The sequence below is a fragment of the Protomyctophum parallelum genome (assembly GCF_964188405.1).
Source record: "Protomyctophum parallelum genome assembly, chromosome: 7".
In the NCBI taxonomy this organism is placed as follows: domain Eukaryota; kingdom Metazoa; phylum Chordata; class Actinopteri; order Myctophiformes; family Myctophidae; genus Protomyctophum; species Protomyctophum parallelum.
This window is the reverse complement of record NC_139705.1, coordinates 31,870,066-31,895,250: the sequence shown is the minus strand read 5'-3', so window position 1 is coordinate 31,895,250 and position 25,185 is coordinate 31,870,066. Positions and strand designations below refer to the sequence as shown.

At 43.7% G+C, this 25,185-nt stretch overlaps 1 protein-coding gene across 1 annotated transcript in view; it reads left to right on the top strand.

The window, feature by feature from the left end:
• Positions 1 to 25,185, top strand: part of ajap1 (adherens junctions associated protein 1) — a gene marked incomplete at both ends in the record, with an annotated part of 90,860 nt that overhangs the window by 30,602 nt on the left and 35,073 nt on the right. Inside the window, one exon of the mRNA XM_083770102.1 lies at positions 15,082 to 15,851. Coding sequence (XP_083626228.1) covers positions 15,082 to 15,851 — 770 coding nt within the window. The remainder of the gene's footprint in view (positions 1 to 15,081; positions 15,852 to 25,185) is intronic.

Below are 25,185 nucleotides of genomic sequence, written 5' to 3'. Positions count from 1 at the left end.
TTACAGCTAGTGATACGTATACCATAATCAGTAAAAATAAAATAGCAAATTGTGCCTGATCTGCTGGGACCAGAGTACGTGGTGTGTATATGTATGACTAGCTCTTAATGATGACGTAAGAAATATGGTCATTTGTGGTCGTTTGGTCCCAGCAAACCAGGCACAGATTTGTTGTTTTCTTGCATAAACATCAAATGGCGGGACAGTTGTCACGGTTTTTGGCGCAAAGTAACCACAGTATACCGCTAATCAACTTACAACTACACACTCTATATAGTATATATGTATACGTATATAGTATATGCCTATATACTATCCATCCATCCATCCATCCATCTTCAACCGCTTATCCGTAGTCGGGTCGTGGGGGCAACAGCTCCACCAGAGAGCTCCAGACTTCCCTCTCCAGAGCAACATTAGTGACTTCCTCCTGGGGGATTCCGAGACGTTCCAAGGCCAGTGAGTCGATGTATTTCCTCCAAATGCGCCTTGGTCTGCCCCGGGGTCTCCTCCCTGTGGGACATGCGTCGAGGACCTCCCTAGGGAGGCGCCCGAGAGGCATCCTAACCAGATGCCCGAACCACCTCAGCTGACTCCTTTCCAGGCGAAGGAGCAGCGGTTCTACTCCGAGTCTCTCTCGTGTGACTGAACTTCTCACCCTATCTCTAAGGGAGATGCCAGCCACCCGTCGAAGAAAACTCATTTCAGCCGCTTGTATTCGTGACCTTATTCTTTCGGTCATGACCCACACTTCATGACCATAGATGAGAGTAGGAACGAAGATTGCTCGGTAGACAGAGAGCTTTGCCTTCTGGCTCAACTCTCTTTTTGTCACAACAGTGCGGTACAGCGACTGCAATACCGCCCCTGCCGCTCCGATTCTCCGGCTGATCTCCTTCTCCGTTCTCCCCTCACTCGTGAACAAGACCCCGAGATACTTGAACTCCTTCACCTGGGGTAATGCCTCATTCCCTACCCGGACTGCACAATCCACCGGTTTCCTGCTGAGAACCATGGCCTCAGATTTGGAGACGCTGATCCTCATCCCAGCTGCCGTACACTCAGCTGCGAACCGGTCCTATATACTATATATATACTATATATAGTATATGCCTATATAGTATATGCCTGCTTTGCTGGGACCAAACGACCACAAATGACCATATCTCTTACGTCATCATTTAGAGCTAGTCATACGTATACTATATACATAATCAGTCAAAATAAAATAGCAAGTTGTGCCTGATCTGCTGGGACCAGAGTACGTGGTGTGTATATGTATGACTAGCTCTTCACCCAAACTTATATAGATAGAAACTTGAATCATACTTAATAATACTAGGTGTTAATATGCATAAAGTAGGTAGGTAGCAAATAGTTACATCTAAAAATGATACATTTAAAACGTTCCTTCACAGAGATACTGAGATTTGACAGTTTACAGCGGTCGAAAGGACTTGCGCGCTCTGCTTGCGCACTAGTTGGCCATTTATGGCCTACTAGTGTGCAACAAGCAAGTATGCACTCGACAGAGTGCAGTTCTAGTTTCCCATGTGTTTGTGTAAGTGTGTTCCTGGCATATCTCCCCAAGGTCATGTCACGTTGCCTCATTGTCCTGCGTTATCATGGCGGGTTCAGTGGAGACGAACACGGCCCAGACGAAGACACAACAGGTGTCAGGGAGGGTGGGGGTTGAGGTGGGGGGGGGGCAGAGGATCTTTTTCTTACGCTGTCTCTTCTTGTGGAGATTGTCAATTGGGGGGGGAATCCAGATTCATGTTTAGAGCGAGGGATAGCAATATGGCTATTTCTCCTCTATGTCCGTTATGGCACTCTGTCAGTCATGGCTCTCAGGGCGCTGACCTGTTCCAAGATTGTGTCTATCTTCTGATGCATCTGCAGGGCGCTGGCCTGTTCCAAGATCGTGTCCATCTTCTGATGCATCTCCCCCAGTGCCCTGCCCAACATGGCAGGCAGCATAGGGGCTCTGTTCAGCGTTGCCATTTTTCCAATTCTTCGGTACGCAAGACCAATGCACAGCCCAATCAGCAGAAATCTTGTCACCATAAATCCAAATAATGCTTCTTCTACGCTGATAGTCGGGGGAAGATCCATCAGGGTATTGAGCAGGCTCTCCAGAACCCAATTTACATGAGAAGAAAATGTTGTCCATCACGTACAGAGACCAGCACACTAATTCCATGATTAGTTCCATGTTTTGATAGTTTCAGGGGTTTCGAAGAGACAGTGTAGAAGAGACGCTCTGAGCAGGGAGTACAGACAGGGAAGGGAGAGAAAAAAATGCGACCGCCCTCTTCAAGAGGCAAGCAAGAAGTTATGATGACAGATTGTAAACATGCAGGATCGATGGTAAGCAGGACTGAGGTGTACAGCGAGGCGCAGAATGATGAGCTATGCCATTATATTTACCAGCACCATTTGGTCATGACAGTGCAGGCTACACAGCATACTTTACAAAAATCACACCGTGTGTGAACTGAGCGGTGCAAGCTGTGTGTGTGTGTGTGTGTGAGAGTGTGTGTGTGTGTGTGTGTGTGCGTGATCCGAATACGACCCTAATTAGCTGACTGCTCAACAGTGTGTGACCCGAATGCGACCCCAATCATCTGCAGGGGTCAATGGGCTGTACTACAGACAGAGTCTGTACTCTAAACAGACAGACATACATACATACAGACAGACGTACATACATAGAGACACATTGCCCTGCATTAGAGCAGTGTGCACCGCTCAAAAAATCTAAAACAAAACAAGCCCACCACTTTTCCCCCGCTGGTAGGCCTACTGTAAATAGTGCCCCGACTATAACGTCACCTCCAAAATGCAGGGCACTGTCAACTTCCCCTTCTAACTCGAACACACCCTTCAACAAGAATATCACAGCCAGACACTCCATACCCATTACTTATGCAATGTCAATACATATTATGTCTAATCAACTAAAGAAATACCAAACAACAGCCCAAAACAACAAAAACCCTCCAACCACACCTCTCTCTCTTCCCTGGCCCCTTGGTACAGCCTGACAAGGTAATTGCCAGGCTTACACCCTGATGGACACCAGCTGGGTCTCAAAGCTGTGTGCAACTCCCCTGAAACAACTGTTAGCTAGTTATTGACATTTCAATGTAGCTGGTTTTCACCAACATCACTGTCTAGCAACAGAACTGCAGAGGGGAAAAAATATATAAATCCTTTTATATTACGATCAACAGGCTTGGTAATGTTGTGATGATGTTATTTCTTGGTGTAATCTTCTGAGTTTCTGGGTTGATTCACATGTGTGTACTATTGTAAACACTGAAAACACCAACATAAGTAAAAATACGCCAATGGCTGGCAAAATAACTATAATAATTATTTAACTTTTTTCTTTTCTTTTCTTTTCAAACATTTACTAACATTTTCAATAATATTTAAAAAATATCCAATCTAAAAGCTCACATTGTGTTGCATCCAAAGAGCTATATTATATTTGGACAGAAAATGTGTCCATTAATTGGTCGACATTTGCCTAAAGAATTCCTCTGGGGGGCTTGGTTGCATGCATCATGATGAAATGGGGCTTATACGTAAGTGGTTAAACTGGAGGTATGTTTCAGGCAACATTGACCTCTGAACCTCCTGTTTTGTGTCCCATCTCTATTCACATGCAAAACACTGCTGACAGATCAGAGCATGATCCTCAGCACAAAACCATGACAGCGTAAACACAGACCCAGTCACCCTTGTGCACAGAGACAAACAGATGCACGCCGGCAGTCAACAGCAGAGCACACTGACGGTCCTTTAGGTGACATGAATGATGTCAAGAGAAGCTGTCCTCTGCAACTCATCTGAGGGACGGGGAGAGAGTGAAATGTCCTCACTTTGTCAAGGGTCTGAGTCATCATGTCGGCGGGGCATAAGCACCGGCCCTCCAACCCCTTTGTTCTCTGGTTGAATTTGCATACATCATAAGTGAAGGAGAAACATCACAGGCTTCAAAGGCCAGCAAACATACAGCAAAGCCATGCGCATGCAGCATAGCTCTTCACATGTCAGCAATCTGACACGGCGGCTATCAGAGGGCGGATTATCTACTCAGTCTAGCCAGATTGAATCTGTATGTCCCACCCAGATTGTCTGCTATACTGTAGCTTTCCTCACTTCCCACTGTACAATATCGATTACAACTTCGCATTCCAGCTGCACCTGAAGGTGGCCACTCTAGAGTCTAGCCAGCCAGTGCTTGTGATACCACCAGACTCGCTTCAGAAGCATCCTGCATCGACAGCCGACGGGTTTGGTGAAGAAATAACAACAAAATAAATATGGCCACTTTAAGCTGCAACACTGGTTGGGAAGACGTGCAGCTGTGAACGCATGCTTTCCTTGGACAGCCCTTTTTGCGACTATAAGGCTGTTTTATGCAGAACATGTTTGATTTATGGCTTACAAGTTGTATAAATCAAAGCCTGTGATATTTGTATGAAACAGGAATCCCTTTTAGACTGGTGCAGGCTGTCACTGTGAAGCCTGAAGATCATGTTCTTAATTTAGAAAGCCTGTCGAGTCCTAATCCTAACCCCTCCTGACACTGGCATTCGCAGCAAGCGGCAACATAAGTTGGAAGTAGATTTGCTGAATATAGCACTGGTCGACTGGCCCCAGAGGGATGAAAATCAAGCTTGATGAACATTCCTCGATGTTTTTGTGGATGGTGGCCTTTATCCCTAAATTTAATCCAAATGTATCAAAACTCCAACAGATTTAACCACTTAACCATGTACTTTATCCTATGGAGAATTGCAAAAATATACTATCACAACAGACTATTGCAATGCATTGTGAAGTTGTATATTTTAGATTTCACCTTTTATGACTTGCCATAGTATAGAGATGCCAGGTTAAAATTGCTAGGCATACTCAAAGGTAACACTGCTTTAGTTGTGACTGTAGGTCGCATTTACTATGAAAACCTCCATATACGGTCACTTGTGACATCACGTCTCCATATGGTCACGCCTTGTGACATCACACCTCCATATATGGTCATGCCTCATGACATCTCGTGACAACACATGACACATGATACTTCAACTTGCTGTCTAAATTATATTCTTTGCAAAGCAAGCAGGCAAAATGTCACGGCAAAGCCTTTGTGTAACTTCAAAATGGCTTTGCATTGACGAGACCCCAGGTAGGATAAACACATCGTTTACTGTCCATATTCCTCTATAAACGGCCTGTTTTCACTGTTTCCAATTCCTCTATACTTTTGTATAGTATGTGCAATTTCTCTTGTTAACTAGCTGCAGAGTAGGCAAAATGTTTAGCGCTCTGTCTTTTCTGCACAAGGCAGCAGGTTATTAACGAGCAAATCTCTGACATTCAGCGGTGTTGCACACCGAATATATTCAATCTCCAAAGTCAAACTCATACGTTCACAATGCGTCGTGTCGCCCCTCGTTGTGAGCTTTAAGATCTGCAAACTATGAATCTCATAGTTATCTTCTTATGTATACTTTGTAGCCTACTTCTGGCAGAGAGTAGTTTATTTATATGAGAATATTATAGTAGACCTATGTAAAATCATTAAAATTGCAATGATTTGTAATGAAAAGAAAGAACAAATCAGCTACAGTTGATTATGCCCAGTATAATTAATTCCATATGTTGATCTGACCCCCCCATGCCAAAGCGCCAGCGCTCGCCCAGCAGTGTCCAGTCACCCAGGCGGATGCGTGCACGACTGCACGTCCCCCTCAGGGCGTCTATAGAGGCTATACGTGTGACATCATCGTACATGGGAGTTATGAGCAAATGCCTACTAAGTGGCAAAAAACTACTTCCTGGCCTTGAAAGCTTGAATTATACTGTCTGCAAAGTTTTTGTTTAAGAAAAATCCACCATAGACATGTTGTGCGCTACATTCTGTCAAAACATTCCATGCAGGTGATTACTTATCTAAGTGCCAGATTTTGGAACACAACGTCCGGCTGCCTCCTGCATTATGTGCCATTTAGAAACAGGTGGTACGCAGGACAAAACCCAGCGTTAAATGCTGCTCAATTCAATGAAAATTTAAAGTGCCAAATTACAAAAAATGGTCTCATGTATAGAGCAGAGACCCGACAGAGACCCCACCCTGCAGAGCAAGCAATTTTGCGACAGTAGTTCAATGTTCGGCCACTCAGTCTAGATGAGGGGGAGTGTCCCGGTGGAAAAGTGATGCATGTGCATACTCTCTATTGCATTGGTTCCCAAAGTGGGGTCCGGGGACCCCCAGGGGTCCTTGAGGGAGTTACAGGGGGTCCCCAGCTAAATGATAGTTTGGAACCAAATGGACCTAGCTAAATGGACCCTTATGGGACTGTAACTCTGAGAGTGAGTGCACAAATGGAACCAAATGGACCCCGACGGGTCAATTTGGTTCCATTTGTACACTCTCAGAGTTAAATTAACGTTGATTTTACACTATTAATTTGGGGTCCCAGAGATAGAAATGCCATTAAATGGGGTCCGTAGACTAATGCATGTCAAAGTGGGGGTCCTTGAAATTAAACTGGTTGATAATCTCTGCTAGAGCTGTAAAACTCTTCTATTATCTTTTCAAATGGGGGTCCGCAGGCTAATGAGTCTTAAGGTGGTCCTTGACCTTGACATGAAAAAGTTTGGGAACCACTGCTCTATTGTATATGTCTCTAAGTCTTGGTATCCAGTATCACTGCACTTGGCAGGAATCATAGTGGCTGGATCAATATGTACAGTACAAGGGACACAATGGGAGAACAGTAAACAAGGTATGCAAAGAATGGTATGCAAATTGCAAGTGTTCATTTCTTAGAGTAGACACTCTGGGGCAGACTCACAAAGAATGGATTGCGGCCGCTGATGATAGCACCATGAATTGTGTCTCACTTGTACCCAACATTGGCTCCATCCCAAGGTCCAATTCATACGCCGCCTTGCCAGCGTAAACATGCCCATAAAGTTTTGCAGCTAAGTCGTTATCTCAGCCTAACCAAAGCCTGAAAATAGACAATGCCAGTATGTGGCAATAAAAACTGAGACAATAGACTCGACCACAAGCATATTGATGCTCTTTTGTCTGAAAATAACATGTTACATGGCCTTCCCTGTCATACTGAAGCAGGCTGTGCTCAAACGTTTCTTTCAGTTGAATTATATCTGGAATTTGGAGTAGGCCTACCGTACCATAGGCATGCTGAAAGGCATTTGGATAAACAATGGCTAAAGCCCTTTTCGCAGTATCGTTTCCAAAAATTAAAGGTATTTCTACCAAGCTACATATGATAAACGTAGGACAGGAAAGTAACATTTTTAGATAGGGAAACAACTGCTTAAATAGCTTATATGGAGTCAGCTAGTATCAAGTTGCAGCCGAAATTGACTTCAGTTCAAACTAGATAGAGTGCCCCACGGGGCACAGGTCTCCACCAGGGCAGGTCAGGTTGTGGCCTCCTGGTGGTACTATAATAGGTCAATGTGAAAAGGGTGCCATTTTGGCCTGGTGGAGACAATTACAGGGGAGGCGTGAGGTTCAAAACGGGACTAGGACATTGTAGGCAGAAAGTGCCTGCCCTGTACCCACACGACGAAAATTAAAGTATGAAAAGCAAATAATACATAGCTTCACTGTCGGGTCACCGACACCTTGGATCTCCACATTTCATCTCCCCCTACTATTTCAGTTAACATTTTGAAAGTGAAAGTGGTTAAGTCTGTTTGAGGGTTTCATAATATTTAACCAATTAAAAGTCTAAGAAGGAGCTTAATTGTGACTAAAACCTAGCACCTAACTTTTTTTTTTAAGCTGTTGAATATGTACATACTCAGTGACCACCGCCTGGCAATAGAAATAGGCAGACACAAACAGAACTGGCTGCCTAGAGAAGACAGACTGTTCACTCTGCTCTCAAGGGGAGGTGGAGAGAGAGCTACATTTTCTATTACAATGTGACAAATCTACAGACATCAGCGCATCATTCTTCCCTAAATTGAAAGAAACATAAAGAATTTGAATCCACCATGAATAACTCGTCACTTCAATATGTTCTGGGAGAACAGTCTACATGTAAATGCAACCAGTGGAAGGGCCAGGTATATCGGCTGAACGGGGTCACTAAGGCCTGATTTACAACAAATCTAGCCTGAATGTAGCCTGAATCAGATCTGTGTCACTTAAATAGAAATCTGATTTGTAAGTCTAAATGCAGACAGGTCACATGGAATCCGATTTTTTCAAATGTGTCTCATGATAGGTGGTTTCAAATCTGATTTAAATCCGATCTGAGGAGGTCTGGCTCAGTCTGAATGCAACGACCAGATTAAGTGACCTGAGTCAAACTGTCCAAAACATCACTTGCAGCGCGACCCGAGCGCTACTAACGTGACGTCATTACAGAGCGTGAGTATTTTCATTTATGTAAACAAACAAGAGAGAGAGAAAAACAACCAAACGAGAGCAAAATAAAGAAAACAAGAGAGGACAGAAAAGAGATAAAACAATAGTGCAACACACGTTTGTTTTATAGGAATAATGTAACTTCATTATGTCAGCATTACAGCGGACGTCGGACCGACGGTGAAATCTGTACCAAAGTCCTGGCGTCACTCGCTTATCCCCTGGTCCAGGGTCGCAGAAGTTTCATTTTAAATACTCTCATATAAGCATTGTGGTCCAAAAAAAAAAAAAACTGTCTCAGCGATATTGTCGGGGAGGTGTCTCTGTATCGTTACAACAGTCAGTCATATTTGATACAGTCTGTTTCTAGCGAAAATGTTAATAATTCGGTGGCAGTAACATTAGCGTTTTCTCTCAATCAGTTGACCGCTGGGATCATCATGTTCACTTCTTTTCATTGTTGCTGTATAGTATTGTTATACATTATACAGTATTGCATTGTACATGTTCATTATGTTGGGATGTTTGTTGTTCACTTGTTGTCTCTGTGTGCGCAATGTTGCGATTTGTTTTGTTGTGTATGCTTTGGCAATGTAAAACATATTATTTTATCATGCCAATATAAAGCATTTTGAAATTGAAATTGAGAGAGAGATTGAATACAGGTGCAGGGCATGATCTAATCAAGATCTAACCAATCTGTGTGTGTGTGTGTGTGTGTGTGTGTGTGTGTGTGTGTGTGTGTGTGTGTGTGTGTGTGTGTGTGTGCGCGCGTGCGCAAACGTACATGCGTGTTTGCATCAGTTCACACACAAGTGTGATTTGTTTCAATAAGGCTCCTTTGCATAGAAAGTGGTAGATTTGGCACCAAATGTACTACGCAACTACGCATGCATGCATTGCGTAATTTAAATAGCCGCAAATAGCATGTCGAAGCACCGAGATCTTATTTGCTTGGCGACACAGTTGAGTTGCATTACGTTACACCTTTTGCAGGCGCGTTGAGAATTAAACGGTGTCTGGATGAGGATTGTATTGTGTACATTATATATGTGCGTGACTGGCAAAAGAGCAGGTATCTGGAATCCGTCAGACCCCTATTAAATTTACCATTCATGGAGGTCTTTACCTGACCTTCAAACCCCAAGTACTCCAGGGCAACGGACACACTAATTAATGGGTCACTCGATAGCCTCACAAAGTAATTTCATTCCCTGTGTGACTTCAGCAGTGGAATGGGCCTGGCATATTAAGATGTAGACTAGACAGTCGCCTTCCTCAACTTTGCAAACTGCCTGAATAATGCATATAGTTTACAATTAACTTATGCTTTTTTCCGGCGCTCCGGTAAAGATGTGCATACAGTATATGGCTGCCGCTTCGCTCCAGCTCCCCTTTTGGGTAATTGCATTTCGCCCTTCTCATCCTTGCTTGTATTAAGATCAATGCGACTGCGCCCAAAAATATAAGATCGTCTCCCCACGGGCCTATTCAATCTACCATCACAATGTTTTATGGTAATTTCAAATGAGATGGAGGAGCGTGGTGGGGTTTAACGTCAGCCTTGAAGGTCAGCGCTGGATCAGCGTCAGGACACGTCTGACAAGGGGGTTTCCCCTCCACGGGTTATTTTTAGCCACCTATACTGTTAACCTACAGACATACGTGTCTGTACAGACATACATGTCTGTAGGTTAACAGCATGCATTCAAAAGACAACAGAATGAAAGCAGAAGTTTATGTCTCATCTGTGCAACCTGTAAAATGCATTTAAATATTTGTAATGTCAGAGGATAATAGTAATAATAATACTTTTAACAATAATAATATGATTATGTTCAATGATTCATTGATGAATCCACTCACACGCGACGGTAGGTCGCAGTTTACTATGAAGACCTGTATTTCCCGTCAGTCGTTCGGTCAATCACACCTCCATATATGGTCACGCCTCGTGACATCACGCCACGTGACATCACGCCTCCATATATGGTCATGCCTCGTGACATCACGCCTCCATATATGGTCACGCCTCATGACATCACACCCCCATATATGGTCATGCCTCGTGACATCACTCCTCCATATATGGTCCCTCCTCGTGACATCACACCTCCATATATGGTCCCGCCTCGTGACATCACACCTCCATATATGGTCCCGCCTCATGACATCACGCCTCCATATATGGTCCCGCCTCGTGACATCACGCCTCCATATATGGTCACGCCTCGTGACACGTCACGCCACCATATATGGCCGTCTCCATATATGAAGATCACGACACTGACCTTATCAAACCCTGGATAGCTATACATATAGAGAATACTGGATTATCACCTAGATCTGCATATATGGAGCTGGCCAGCAACTCTACTTCTGACCTCAAACCTCAAACCCTTAGATCTCCATATATGGAGCTTAGATGTTCTGACATTCCACACGTTGATCCTTCCCCACCAATCCTTCCTCTTCGATGTCTCCCTTCTGACTAATACCTGTCCATTCAAACTCTAGACGGGCCCGACCCAAAGTTATTATTGCAGCCGCGCCCGACAGCCGGCGAAAACTAGAGTTCTCAACTCAATAAAACCTGTACTCTCAAGACACTCCCCCCGCTGCCACTTAGACCTCCATATACTGTATGGAGCTGACCATACTGACATTCCATATGTCAGTATATACTCAAGACACGCTCCATATATGGCCAGTAGAGAATACATACCATAATTATGTTGATCTGCCTCCCCCATGCCAAAGCGCCAGCGCTCACCCAGCAGTCTCCTGCCAGTTGCCACCCAGGCGGATGCGTGCACGAGACCACACTTCTCGCCCTCAGGGCGTCTTACTGGTGGTATTCGTCGATTTAAATTCCAGTTTGAACTCTGCAGTCTGCACTTCTGCAGTTCAGTGCCACGGTCTAATAGTGCTTATATAATATATAGTTTATTTATTTTTTCTTCTTTAGATTTGAGCCCACAATGTTGTCTGTAGCTATGGAATGCATACTGTACTAACTGCAACCAAAGTGCCCCAGCCCCTTCTGTTCTTCAGCAGGGTTACATCTTACTGTTCTTGATGCTTTGCGTTTGTAATCTCCTACTTGCTTCTAACAAGTACGTTTGGCAATTAACTGGAAAATCGAATCGATTATATATCCACACTGGCCTGGGAACGCCTCGGGATCCTCCAGGAGGACATTTCTAATGTTGCTCTGGAAAGGGAAGACTGAATCTCTGTTGGAACTGTTACCCCCACGAGACGCTGAAGACGCAGAGAGACAAGTCTCTAAAAACGGTGGATTTTATCGTTTATCTCATTCTGATCACTCTAATAAGAACATGGCTGTTTTAAACTGTTCTTTTTAATACACCCAGTCTGTTTTAAGGATCAGAATCACAGTCTTTATGTACAAGACTTACAGCCGACCAGCTCCCACCTGGGCAGCTGTCAGTAGCCTACCACCGCTAGCCTGACAGGTAGCAGAGGCTAATTTGACAGCTCTGCTCCTGCTGGGTTTTTCTACCGTCGGTATCTTATCTTATCACTACATCAACCTGGATCTCACCTGTACCATCCCGTCGGGGCAAACTCTGTCCTGGCATCAGCGGGAGCTAACCAAGAAACCGCTACCGACGGAGAGCTTGACGGAAACCGGCTTTCCTGAATCTATCAACGCGGAGACAACACACCGCACCGGGCCACGTACGTGGCCCTCGCGGGTAGGTCTCACTCTTGCACAGCATTACTACTGTTCATAATCCTGCTTTCTGAGTCAGCTCACCGCACCGGGCCACCACTTGTGTGGCCCTCGCGGGTAGGTGCCGGCCCGGGCTACTACGTGCCTTCCCCCTAGCCTCATTATAACCCAACCTACACTGTTAATTTCACAATTTACTCGCCAAAGATATTTTTTTTACCCTCAGCCACCATGCCCACGGGCATGGCTTCACCTACCGTGTCGCCCGACTGTGGCAGTTGTCATCGGCTGTTCCAGGAGGTGTCCGATCTAAGGATGAGGGTGTCACGGCTCCATCAGATCAAGGACGACGAGACCTTCATCGACTCCATGTGGCCGGACAACGACGATACAGTCCATTGCTCGCCCCCAACCTGTGCATACTGTATATTTCATGTTTAGAGGAAATGTATATGTTGCTTTAAATTATTATTGTTATATCACTTACTATTACTGTGTTAACTTATTATTCATGTCATGTGTGAGTGGATAGGACCCGAATGGAAACAAGGCCGCAAGGTCTTTCTTCGGTGAGATCCTTTTTTGAACAAAGATGCCTGACTGTACATTGTGCTGTTTGCATTTATGTTGCCTAATAAAGTATTCAATAAAATAAAAATAAAAGATTCTGGATAAGTGGTTGAAGATGGATGGATGGGGCCTGGGCCGTGGCTCAGCGGTCCAGGCACCTTGGCCGGTTGTCCGAGTCTATCAGTGTGCCGCGGGTTCGATCCCGGCGGCCTTTACTCCATGTCACTCCTCCATCTCTCTCCCCCTTTTCCTGTCAGCCTACTGTCTGTCCCTCTATAAAAATATAAAATGAAGGTAAAAGCCAAAAAAAAAAGATGTATGGATGGACATTATCAAGCAGACTTTGTAAACATGAGTACTCTCCCCCATGATACGAGGATAATGGGCAGTGTGGGCAAAATCAGTGTGGGAAGTGTCAATCAATTCATATACTCAACACTGCATCGTGTTAACTAGATCTGATCTGCAACAGATTATTTTACATTTGTATTTCTATTTAACTAGACCGTTGCACGGCCGGCCTACCCTGGAACGATGCAAGTCGAGAACATTGCAAATAAAGAATGCACGCATGCGCTGAGTTTATTGTAAGATTGTCTTACAATTAGAAAACTCCTCCTTTTAAAAAAAATGGCTGGTTTTTGATTGCTGTCCATTTGGTCATTGCTGTGGGCCGCCACACGTCACTCCAGCAGTGCTGAGGCATACTAACATGCACATCATTAGACATTCCACTGCACCTTTCTGCCATGAGGACCAAGGTGTCAACCCCCCTTAACACTGTGCTCTAACAACCATTTAACCTTATCGAAAAGTGCATTCGTTTGTAATTCACCTCAAGTCACCTCAAGTCTAGCCAACTGCACTGGGAAAGTTCCCACAACTCGGTTTGAAACATTACCAAAGACACTTATAGCACAACTTATTACCTACACTTTAACTATCAATAAGTCTCTGACCTTGTCAGTTCTCCATTATGACTCCATCAATCACCATTTATAGCGCAATTAAAGTGCCTTTTTAAATTAGCATTATTTACTGGTTTATCTATCCCTCCCGACTATCATCAAATGTGAGTTAAATGAGATTCCAACTGCAGTGGAGTGGTCGTTGGCTGAACTAAAATGCTGACTGAACAGAGTGGCATGAAATGCTGATGTAAAGAACTACTTGACTGCATGGCACTGTATGTGTGTAATTCATAGGATTGAGAGTTTGGCTAGACTAATATTTGTGTGTTTTCCATAACAAAACAAAGATTGAAAGTTGGAATTGTCTTGTCTTGATGTGTCATTAAATCGAGAGACACATTTCAATACGCAAAATTCATGACACTACCAAAAATCAAGCTATAGTAGGTTAACTAGCCACTATAGTTTTAAACAGGACAACAACAACAACAACAACAACAATAATAAGAACCAACTTTCAGAAAGTAGCCTACTGTAGCCCAATTTTTGTGGTTGTCAAAATAAAAGGCCCCGTGCATCCTGTTGGCAGTGAAGGGACAGCGCCAGAGTTCATTGGTGGCAGTCAAAGTGAAACTGTTGTGACTGCCCATTAGCTTAGTGAACCATATACATCAGACAACACTTTTTTTCTTCCTATAGCAAATATGTCTTACAAATTAGTCCTCAGTATGTGGGCTTGAATTGGCCAAGGACAATAAAGATGAGAGATACCACAATGATGAGGTTGCTCCCTGAGGAATCAATAGCACAGCTTTGTGCCAGGGGCCAAAGAAGGTTGTCCATAAAACAAAATCAATCTGTCGTCGAGACCCAGCCTGGATATCACCTTGGCGTCCCTTTGACGAGCAAGTCATTTTGGAAGGTGTTTGGTTCTTGAATGCATTCTTCAAATAGCTGTGTGGATGTAGACCTTTGCAACATCATAATTTTTGTCATGCTCCATCTAGTGCCGGCATTATACCCTGTCAATACCTGCACTGCATAATTTAATAGACCTTTAGGAATCGTGACTGTATCTATGGCAGATAACGTTGAACATGATGAACAGTTAAACTAGGCCTATGACCTTGACCCTCTGTTAATCATCCCTGGATTGATTTGAATCTGTAAAATCAAGGATACATTCTCATTCTTTTTAATGGCAGGGAGCAAGAGAGGGCAGAGTCATTACCTTTCCAATGTTTTACACGGTTTACTTTGCATCTGACCTTTCCTATTCAAGAGGCTCATAACAAACTAGTTATTATTGCTGATCACTTGACTGGTGAAGCCGTGCAATAGAACAATGATGAGATGTGAGTCTGCACGGTAGATAGAAAATAAGAGAGAACATTGCTTGTATGATTTAACATGTGCCGAACAGAAACTAAAATAATATGTTGCTCTCCCCCGTCCCCCTTTTTCTCCAGTCCGATGTCTGCTCTGCGGTCAGGGAGCCCAGTGGGTCCCCGGGTGTGGATTCTCCTCGCCATGACGCACCTGACCCTGGACTTCTCCCTCTGCAGCCCCCTCAGCCAGGGAATGGGGATCAAGCTCACGCCGAAGTCAGCACCACCTCGTTCCCGGCCACGATGGCAGCCCCTCTGGGACACCCCCAACATGCTCCACTGGAGGACTGTGAGCCCACTGGCACGGAGGCTCCTCAACCCCGTCCCTCTGCCCCCAGACAGCAGAACGGGGCTGGGAGCGAATGTCAGGGGTCCAAAGCATAGGACGGCAGCACATAAAGGGCAGACAGTGTGTAAAGAGTGCCAATTGAGACATTCTCACGCGGAGGCCGGGGGGGACTCGGTGGCAGTGATGCCTCCGGCGCCCGTCTTGAGCCGGAGCAAGGCGGAGGCGGTGAGGTTGCTGCTGCGGGCGAGGAGGCAGCTCAAGTGGGACAGCATTGACAAGTCTCAGGAGGGCCGGACTACCACGGTGTCCGGATTTATCGACTGGGGACCCACAGGGACGGAGGAGAGTGTCGACGAGGACGGCAAACCGGGCCCCAATGCCACGCTGTCCACCAGGGCCTTGACATCCACAGTGGCCACGACCACCACGACCACCACCAAAGTCCTCCAAAGGACGTTTGCCGTGGTGACCACGCCTCAGCCCAAGAGGCAAAGCACCACCAAGCCAACTATCAGTTTGGGAGAGACTGTCAAACCACCAAAGCCATACGGGGACACACCAGGTAAGGCCAAAGTCCAGCAATCTGCAGTCCCAAAGTCAGCAGCTTCGTTTCATTTGGCAGGTGAACTTTGCAGGTGGCTTGAGTGAACAACACAAAGTTGTCCCAATTTGAGAGTGAGGATCAGGATTGGAATCTTTCAGTTTGAACTTTTGATACAAAAGCTGACACGATTAACATTAACATTAAGCAATCATACGCTAAAGAAAAATCTAGTATTACAGTCACATTGACATTTTCCATTATATGATGCGTTTTACGGGACATTACATTTTTATTTGGGCTTGAAGGAGCCATAGGCTATGTATAAAAGAGTACACCACTCCAATGTGAAAGGTACTAGAGAGGCATGTTACTGTGTTCTGGATTCATCTCAGGCTGTCAACTCTGCTTTCAAATCTGTCCAATAGGCTATATTATTTTTTCCTTTTTTCCTTTTTTTACCCACTCCATCTTTGACAGAAAAACTCTCTTATGTCTCATGACAATTCACCTGAAGACATGGAACATTTCTGCCATGTGGGTCCAAAATAACTAGTAGCCTATAGATACAATGAAAAAGCCTATATGCCTGGCAGTGAATGACGTTTCACAGGAGTCTGGAGAGGCCACATGAAAAGTATTCAGTACCGCTGTTTCAACCACCTGCAATGTGCCCTTTTGAACCCCCCCTCCCCTTTTTTTGTACAGTGTACAGTATGTACAGGGCCATGGTGACATTGATCAATTCTTGATAAAAAAAAAGCTTCTAATATATTATTTATGCCCCAAAATCTATAAATCTCACACTATTATTAAGGCAACCGGCCGGTTCCACGTTTTTTCACTTGAGCTGTTTTTCCCACTAGGGTGCTTTAAAATTATATTTTGTAACCCAGCCTCAAAAGTATCAAACAGACCCTGCCGACTGACATGTGGCATGGATAGGAGCAATCAGTGGTGGACAGTATATTTACTTGAGTACTTGGTTAAATGGTGCATTTATATAGCACCTTTATCCATACATAGTGCATTACATTCACCCATTCATACACTGATGGCAGCGGAAACCATGCAAGGCACCAACCAGCACATCAGGAGCAATTTGGGGTTCAGTGTCTTGCTCAAGGACACTTCGACACGAACTCTGGGGGAGCCCGGGTTCGAACCCGGGTCCAGCCACTCTACCCCGGCCCACCGCCGCCATATATTTGAGTATTTGTTTATATTGCAAGCTCATGACTTTCATTTCAAATATAAATACTTTTAGCTCCACTGCATTTCTACGAAGGGACTCAGGGACCCAAAATTACAAAATATATATTATGAATTAACCACTTTAGCCCCATTTCAAATTTAGTGATCTAATGGCTGATCTAAATGTACTTCATAATTTGTACTACTGAATACTTTACTATTTACTTGAGTATACGTTGTCATGCAGCACTGAGAGCAATAGGTACTGTATGCCACTCCATTTTGAAGTGCTATAAGATCCCTGACACACAGAGATTCCTGGATGTACAGATAGATGGACACGAGGCTGAAGCACAATATCTCCTATTATTAGAGCCGTTCTAGTCAGTTGGCAGTCTAGTCAGTCAATCCCTGTGTCTATACACAGGGATAGACAAACACTCTGAGAGCTTCAGGTCAGGGACATACGTACATAAATATATAAGCAAACCGGCAATGGAAATAATAACCAATGGATACAATAAAAAAACAAATCCCAAGACATTGAATGCTCACCCAGTTTGCTCAGTTTATGTACTATACCCACTAAGCCAAGGGCTTAGTCACTTTGGCGGTCATCCCCAAGGTACTGGAATTAATGAGACTGTAGCTTAAACGGTAGTAGAGGCCCAATGGTTGCAAGACCAGCATTCTGGGGGGGTTCCCAGACGTTGAGAACCCCTGCGCTATAGACTAGGAATCTATCTGTTACCTGCCATCCCCTTAAGCCAAGGGTATACCGTTCACATATTAACACAATCTTTACATACGACGCCTCAGGCCGTCTTAAGGATTCGAACCGAGAGGTGCCTTGGACGTCTGTGGACGTCCTAGCGCACCCTCAAAGATACGGGGCGAGATAAGAATATTCAGAATTTTTCCTATAATTTTTTTTGTCCGTTCGCTTTTCGCTTGCCGTATGCCAACGCTCTGGGCAATTATTAGCTTGCCGTTGACTCACATGTTAGCGCGGCGGAAAGAATGACTCGTATCTCCTAATCCAGGGCGCTCTCCGTGGTGATGAATGGATCGATATGCTGGCGCTTCATTTCTGCTCCTCATCCGTCTCTCCCGCAAAATATGAACGCTTTTTGGATCATATATCGTATAAATTAAAATGATCGAGATGTAAGGTCAACTTTGTAAAGTCAACTTTTTTAGGAAAGTGTTTCCGGTTCATGGCTTTCAGAGTAAAAGTGATCAGACAACTCCGGCACCCCAGAGCTCCTATTTTGAAGCACTTCCGGCACTAAAAGTGTAAAAGGTGCAGATTTATTTGAATAAATAGCTCTATATTCTGATAGTAATCATTGCTAGTATAGAGTGTTTGTTCAGTAACATCATGGGTCTCCCTGTCTCTCCAGCTCCTTAGTAAGCAGAAAATGCATGTTCAGGTCGTGATAACAATCAGGATGCAGGACATACAAGTGAAATTGAATCGATGAAAAAAAAAAACAGGCTCAGATAATTAATTTGTCCACGTTGATAACAATTTGACACTAAAATCTGTTTTGTCGGTAGATTCAATCCTGATTTAGCTCTCACCCATCAGAATGAATAATGCTATTTTATCCCCAACAAAAGATAATCAACTAATATATCTATTACACACGTATTCTGTTTCTAATAATCTATTACACACGTCTTCTGTTTCCATTTCTTCACTTAGCCTATCGACACTATTGTGCTGAGTTCATTGTTCCACCTTGTCTCTAAATATATTTGAGTTTTATAGGATCTTTTAGGATAGTACAGTTTTAGAATGACAGGAAACGGGAAGAGAGAGAGAGAGAGAGAGAGAGAGAGAGAGAGAGAGAGAGAGAGAGAGAGAGACGGGGAGTGACACGCAGCAAAGGTGGTCGGGCTCAGGAATCGAACCTGTCTTTAAATCTTTTGACATATTGACAGCGTCTCCGTCTGGTCTTCATCTTGTCTTTTGTACAGTATCGTTCCATTTTCTTTATCTTGCATGTGTATATCGTTGTCAGTGTCAAAGGATTGACATCTTGTCAAACAGTGCAAGTAATATATTTTTTATCCCACAATTTTGTAACCCATTTTTCACCCCTGTGTCAATCATAATGTGATCCTGGGCTCTACACACCCTCCACCAACCTAGTCCCCATATATGGGGGACAAGGGGAGAGCAACGGACTTGAACTCATGCTTCCTTCATGCCTGAGTGTCCAAGTTGCTCCTTTACACCTGACAGGGGGGAGTTTCCCTGGTTGGACGTAGCGCGTGGAAGGAACACGTTATTTCAACCAGTTCCTTTCCCCTCAATCAGGCGCCCCGGCTGGCCAAGGGGAGGCAGTTTAGTGACCAGGATTACTGCATGTTTTTTGTGAGGGTACCTACCCTAGGGGACACAGGGAGAACATGCAAACTCCACACAGAAAGGCCCTTTCGCCAACCCCGCCTTCGGGTATGGGCACTGATGACGCGGAGGAGGAAACACGCCGCCAGCGCCCACAGCGTCCCGAGTGGGAATTGAACCCAGGACCTTCTAGCTGTGAGGCGACAGCACTACCAACTGTGCCACCGTGCCCCTAAAAATAACCACTTTTGTTGAACTCTTTGGGGTAAACGCTATACGCAGAGATAAATATAGAAAAAACTAAATCCCAACATTCAAAATAAATATTGAATGTAGGGATTTCGTTTTTTCTATATTTATCTCTGTCTGCACATGCTGTTAATGAGAGCACCCACCAACACCATTATTGGATTGGTAAATATTGATAGATAAAATAGATAAAATAGATGTCCTGGCAGCTATCTGCACAACACATGTACAGTAGGTGCGTGTGGGGTGGGTGCGTGCGAGTGTGTGTGATTAAACCGTAAATTACATAGTGATGCGTTAATGATCAGTACTTAATTATCTCTCACAGAAGTTCCAGGACACTCGAGGTCTGCAAAAACATAAAACTGTGCATTACCCATATTAATTGTATTATATGTTCATGCTCTGCATTAAACAAAATTAAATCAGTACAGTTTGACACAGTTACGACTGTACAACATGTACAACATTATGTGACTGGCATGTTATTAGATAGATAGATAGATAGATAGATAGATAGATAGATAGATAGATAGATAGATAGATAGATAGATAGATAGATAGATAGATAGATAGATAGATAGATAGATAGATAGATAGATGGATGTTAGGCACAACGCTATCAGCAACCTCTAGCTGTGCCACTTTAATATTTTGTCAGCAGAGAAATACAGTAAATTACAGCGGTATGCTGATTTACGGTTCATTGTCCATATGCAGGTCATAAGGCATAAGAGGTCACCCTGTGCATAAAGGACATGATTCGGTCGTCCCCACAACGTAAAGTGCACCAAATCTTCCTGGCCATGTCGTACAAATTGAAATGTGGGGTGTGCGGTTGTGTGGTAAAGGACCGAATAATATCCACCCAGGAGGTTGACATACTTTATGCACATGATCCACACCGGTGGGATATTTTTAGAATCTAGAACATTCATTCCAGCACAGTGGGTCACAGGAAGACTTAAAACAACTTTGACATCCGTTTTATTCAACAATCACAATAGAAATTCCTTCTCATGATTTCACTTCAGTGGATTTGCGTTGCTAGGGAACAGCTTGGGTCCAAGTGTGTTTCCTGTCAGCTATTGATACGCACGCACGCACGCACGCCCGCCCGCACGCACGCACGCACGCACGCACGCACGCACGCACGCACACACACACACACACACACACACACACACACACACACACACACACACACACACACACACACACACACACACACACACACACACACACACACACACACACACACTGTCGAGTTATATATGGATGTGCAAGGATGTGTTATTCAGAAGTGTAGTAAAATATAGAATAGGTCATAAGTATTGATCAGCTATTTTCACACTGATGAAGACTGCAAGGGAGAACTGAGGGTCTCTCACTGCACATTCCATGAAAGCAGCCACTATTGGTAGGGGGTTGTGGAAATCCTTATCAGTGCCAGTCAAGGGAACAAAGGGATTTATGACCTGGCAGGAAAGACATCTGAGACTCTGAAACTGAGCAGAACATGTAGAGGGAGAAACCATGGTCTGGTAATTCTTTCTTTTCATTGAGTAAAATGTGTTCTAAATGTAACCAATATTATACTGGGTTAGTAAAGCCTAGATAATATAAGAATGTAATGATCTACCAAGTTAATCTAGACATTTGATCTAGAGATAAGCAGCAGCTCACTTGACAGGAAGTGATAGGAGCATGTTGCGAGGGGCTGATGTCAGAATCCACAGGCAAAGGTGTCTGTGGCTTCTCATTGGCTAAAGGACGGGGGCAGAAAAACTGACCCTGTCATTTGATTGGCTGCAAAGGCATTCTCTTTGGTCTAAGTACACTGTTGATGGAAAGTGGAAGTTAGATTCTACACCGTACCACCGTGACAAGATAAAAGAGACCAGCATGAGGCCAGCGGTAAATATATTCATATGATATGTGCATTATTCCATAAATATGTTATAAATGTGTAAATATGATGATTAGGTTGTAACCAAATGTATATTTGTGTTTCTTTCTCCAAATCAATAATCTTGAATGGTAGATTTAAAACCACACACACATAGTTGGAAGTGGCACACGCCACACATAGGTGGAAGTACCACACACATAGTGAAAAGTGGCACACGCCACACAAACTAATATGTTCAATATTAACCACACTTCACCAAATGAGAGTAGGTTAGGCATTAGACTTTAAGGCCGTGCCAAATGCACAAGTTCCAGGGTACTATTTGTCAGTCTGCATTGGGGAAGTTTGAACAAATGTGTGAATGTTGTTATATGTGTTTTATGTTTAAATGAACTAATAAAAACCCTATAAAAAGCATATTTGATTCGTAAAACAAGGAAATTATTGAAGCATTAAATAAATCAATTGTGCGTATTGAACGTAGCTTATCTGCTGTATCTCTTGGGAATTCGGATCCCGGCAAATCTCACCAAAAACCGGACACACACACCCCAAGGTTCTACCAAAGTTCAACAGCACTTTCATTTACAGCTCCAGTCACAAGTCTTTTGTGTGTATTACATATTACTAGAGCAGAGCCGCACAAATATGGAGTGTTGGGATGTCAGAACAGGCCAGTTTATGGAGTTCTGTGTCAGGCATGCCCAAATATGGAGTGCTGTGAGGTCAGAACAGGCCAGCTCAATATATGGACCCTGGGCAGGGGCCCTGTCCAGAGCCTTTTTTGGGCGGTTCTGGACAACCGTGCGTCCGACCGACACCGGGCACTGCACTTGATTGAAACCTTTATTTATTCTCGAAAGAGCAATTGAGGTTCTCCCTCATTTTCAATGCTGACGAGATTACATTCATTATATAAAACAATTTAAGACATGCAGGTATAAAACACAAAACAAACTTCCTGTGGTGGTGTGGAACGTGTGTGTTGAATTTGACGGTGGATCTAACGGTTCTCAGGTAACGTGGATTACAGACGTACACACAGAGACTTGGTGCATTTATAGTTAGACTTCCATGAACATAATGGCTTGCCTGTGCAGTAAAATAAAGGCATTTATGTCCAGTTTGGTAATTGTACGTGTTTGTGTCAATAGGTTGAGTGCAGCTACATTTCACATTTTAACGTGTATAGCTCAACTGGGTAACAGAGTGCATATTGCCACCGCCAGACTGTTTTGAACTTAATACTTTGATTTAAGCAGCACTTATGACCTTGACCGTATGCCTAGTGTTATCTCCTCGAGTGGCCTGTCCTGTGAAATACATTGTTACAGCATGCCGCATGTGTCATTTTTATGGACACAAATGGATAGGCACACATGGCTACCAAACAGTCACGTGCGCTTTAGCATTTCATTAAGTCAATGAGTCAATGCTTCTTAATGGACCATGTAGGTGGCCATAAAACTATGGCCATGTTTAACGACATACGAGCCAGCACTATGCTAATTGCCCCACTCCCACTGGGGGCATTTCCATCAATTTCACACTTTTGCCATCGAGCACAGAGGCCCAGAGGTTACTTACTTTGAGGACCAAAACTTTACAGTGCTGTGCCCAACATCTCAAGACACTGATTTATCAGAATATCCGCCGAATATCGGAATACAGACCATCAGCTCTGGTGTTTCCACTATTCAGTTCTCTCCAACAACAAACCTGTTCTTGGTACAGGAGGAGATTGTTCAATGCGTTAACTTCTCATAGTGCAGTCCAGGGACTCTCAGGGTTTCTTGAGGGGGTTCCAAATGGACCCTTACAGGTCTGTAACATTTCATGTATCATAATATCAGATTAAATATATCATACTATTATTAATCCAAATAAGATATACCTGGTGGGAATTGTCTCAGCAATGGGAATTGTCTCACGAATCTGTCTTGAAGCCAGTGTCTAGAATCATGTGAACCGTCTTATGTTCTGTGAGACAAGAAAATATAAACTACAAGCATAATTGCGCTGACAATGCATGTTCATATTTTGGTACCCAGCATTTGGCCGGGTTTTGCGTGGGTGGAATAGGCTCTCTCTCTCTGTCTCTAGCTGAGTGAGCTCTGGTCTGACACCACATACAAACAGACTGTATATAGTAGCTGGTTGTGGAATGGCTGCATAGTATAGGTATAGAGCGCCGAAGTCCTGAAGTCACTCGCTCATCTCGTGGTTCTGCCTGGTTCACGGAAGTCATTTCTCTATGGAGAATAACATGGGTTCATCTTAAAATCGTTTCATATAAGCATTGTGGTCCAAAAATAAACAAGCTGTCTCTGCGTTATTGTCAGGGAGGTGTCTCTGTATCGTTTGCGACAGTCAGTCACTAGTGATACAGTCTGTTTCTAGCGAAAATGTGACTAATTAGTGTGGTTGCCCGAATGGGCAACCAGACTCTTGTAACTGTGACACTTTATTATTATTTTCTCACTGGAGTAGTCTTTATTTTGACGCTTTATACCTCCCACACTGTACGCTGTACGCACTTGAGCCATATGTCAAATTGACCGGAAAAATCGGGAATCGTGTGCTTGTATTTTGTTAAGAGAAATGTTGTATAGTTTAATTGATATGAATTTATTAGTGAATTAAATTTCCCCATTGACATGAATGGGAAAAGGCAAAAATTCACATAAAAGTATTTGTTCGTCGGAGACTGTAATCACTATAGTTACAAAACTTTTAGGGATAATTCAACATTATCCCTAAAATTATTTAACCCTAAAATTTTATCGGTCGGCCTCATGGTGGCGCTATAACAGCCCACTTTACCTTTTGGCTTATAACTCTTGAACCGTAGGTCGTAAAATCAAAATTATTTTTTCCCTGGATTCCTTGGGTCATGACGCATCTCCCCATATAGGCCACGCCCATTTCCGCCATGATAGATTTTCCGCCATTTTGAATTTTGTCCAAAACACACTTTTTGCTTTTCCTCCTACAGATTTCGTCCAAATCTCACAGAAATCGGCACACGTGATCTCTGGACCCATCCAATTTAAACTGAGCCGCAGAATTTTTAAAGTGCGTATCGTTCGGCCGTAATCGTCTTCCGAAGTTAGTAGGAGGGGCCTATATCACAAAAAATGCCATAAATCACGAACGGAATGTCCAATCCATCCCAAATTTCAATCACATGTCCGGGGTGGTTCAATCAACCAAGTTCTAAAAGCAATTCCATTTTCATCCATAGGGGGCACCGCAGAAGCGAGAAATGTAACCGTTTGTCGCAAAAACATGAATTTCGGGGGTTAAATCCCCTCCGAATGACTTACGCATGATCTAAGGCGTGACTTGAAATTGTAATTGGCTGGCAATACTAGTGGGAGGGGCATATGTAAGCCACTGCGGCAACCACACTCTGCAATTTTTTAAAATTGCGAATTTTCTAGTGTTATTTGTTAGTGTGGTCTTTATTAGTAGTCTTTATTTTGACGCTTTATACCTCCCACACTGTACGCTGTACGCACTTGAGCCATATGTCAAATTGACCGGAAAAATCGGGAATCGTGTGCTTGTATTTTGTTAAGAGAAATGTTGTATAGTTTAATTGATATGAATTTATTAGTGAATAAAATTTCCCCATTGACATG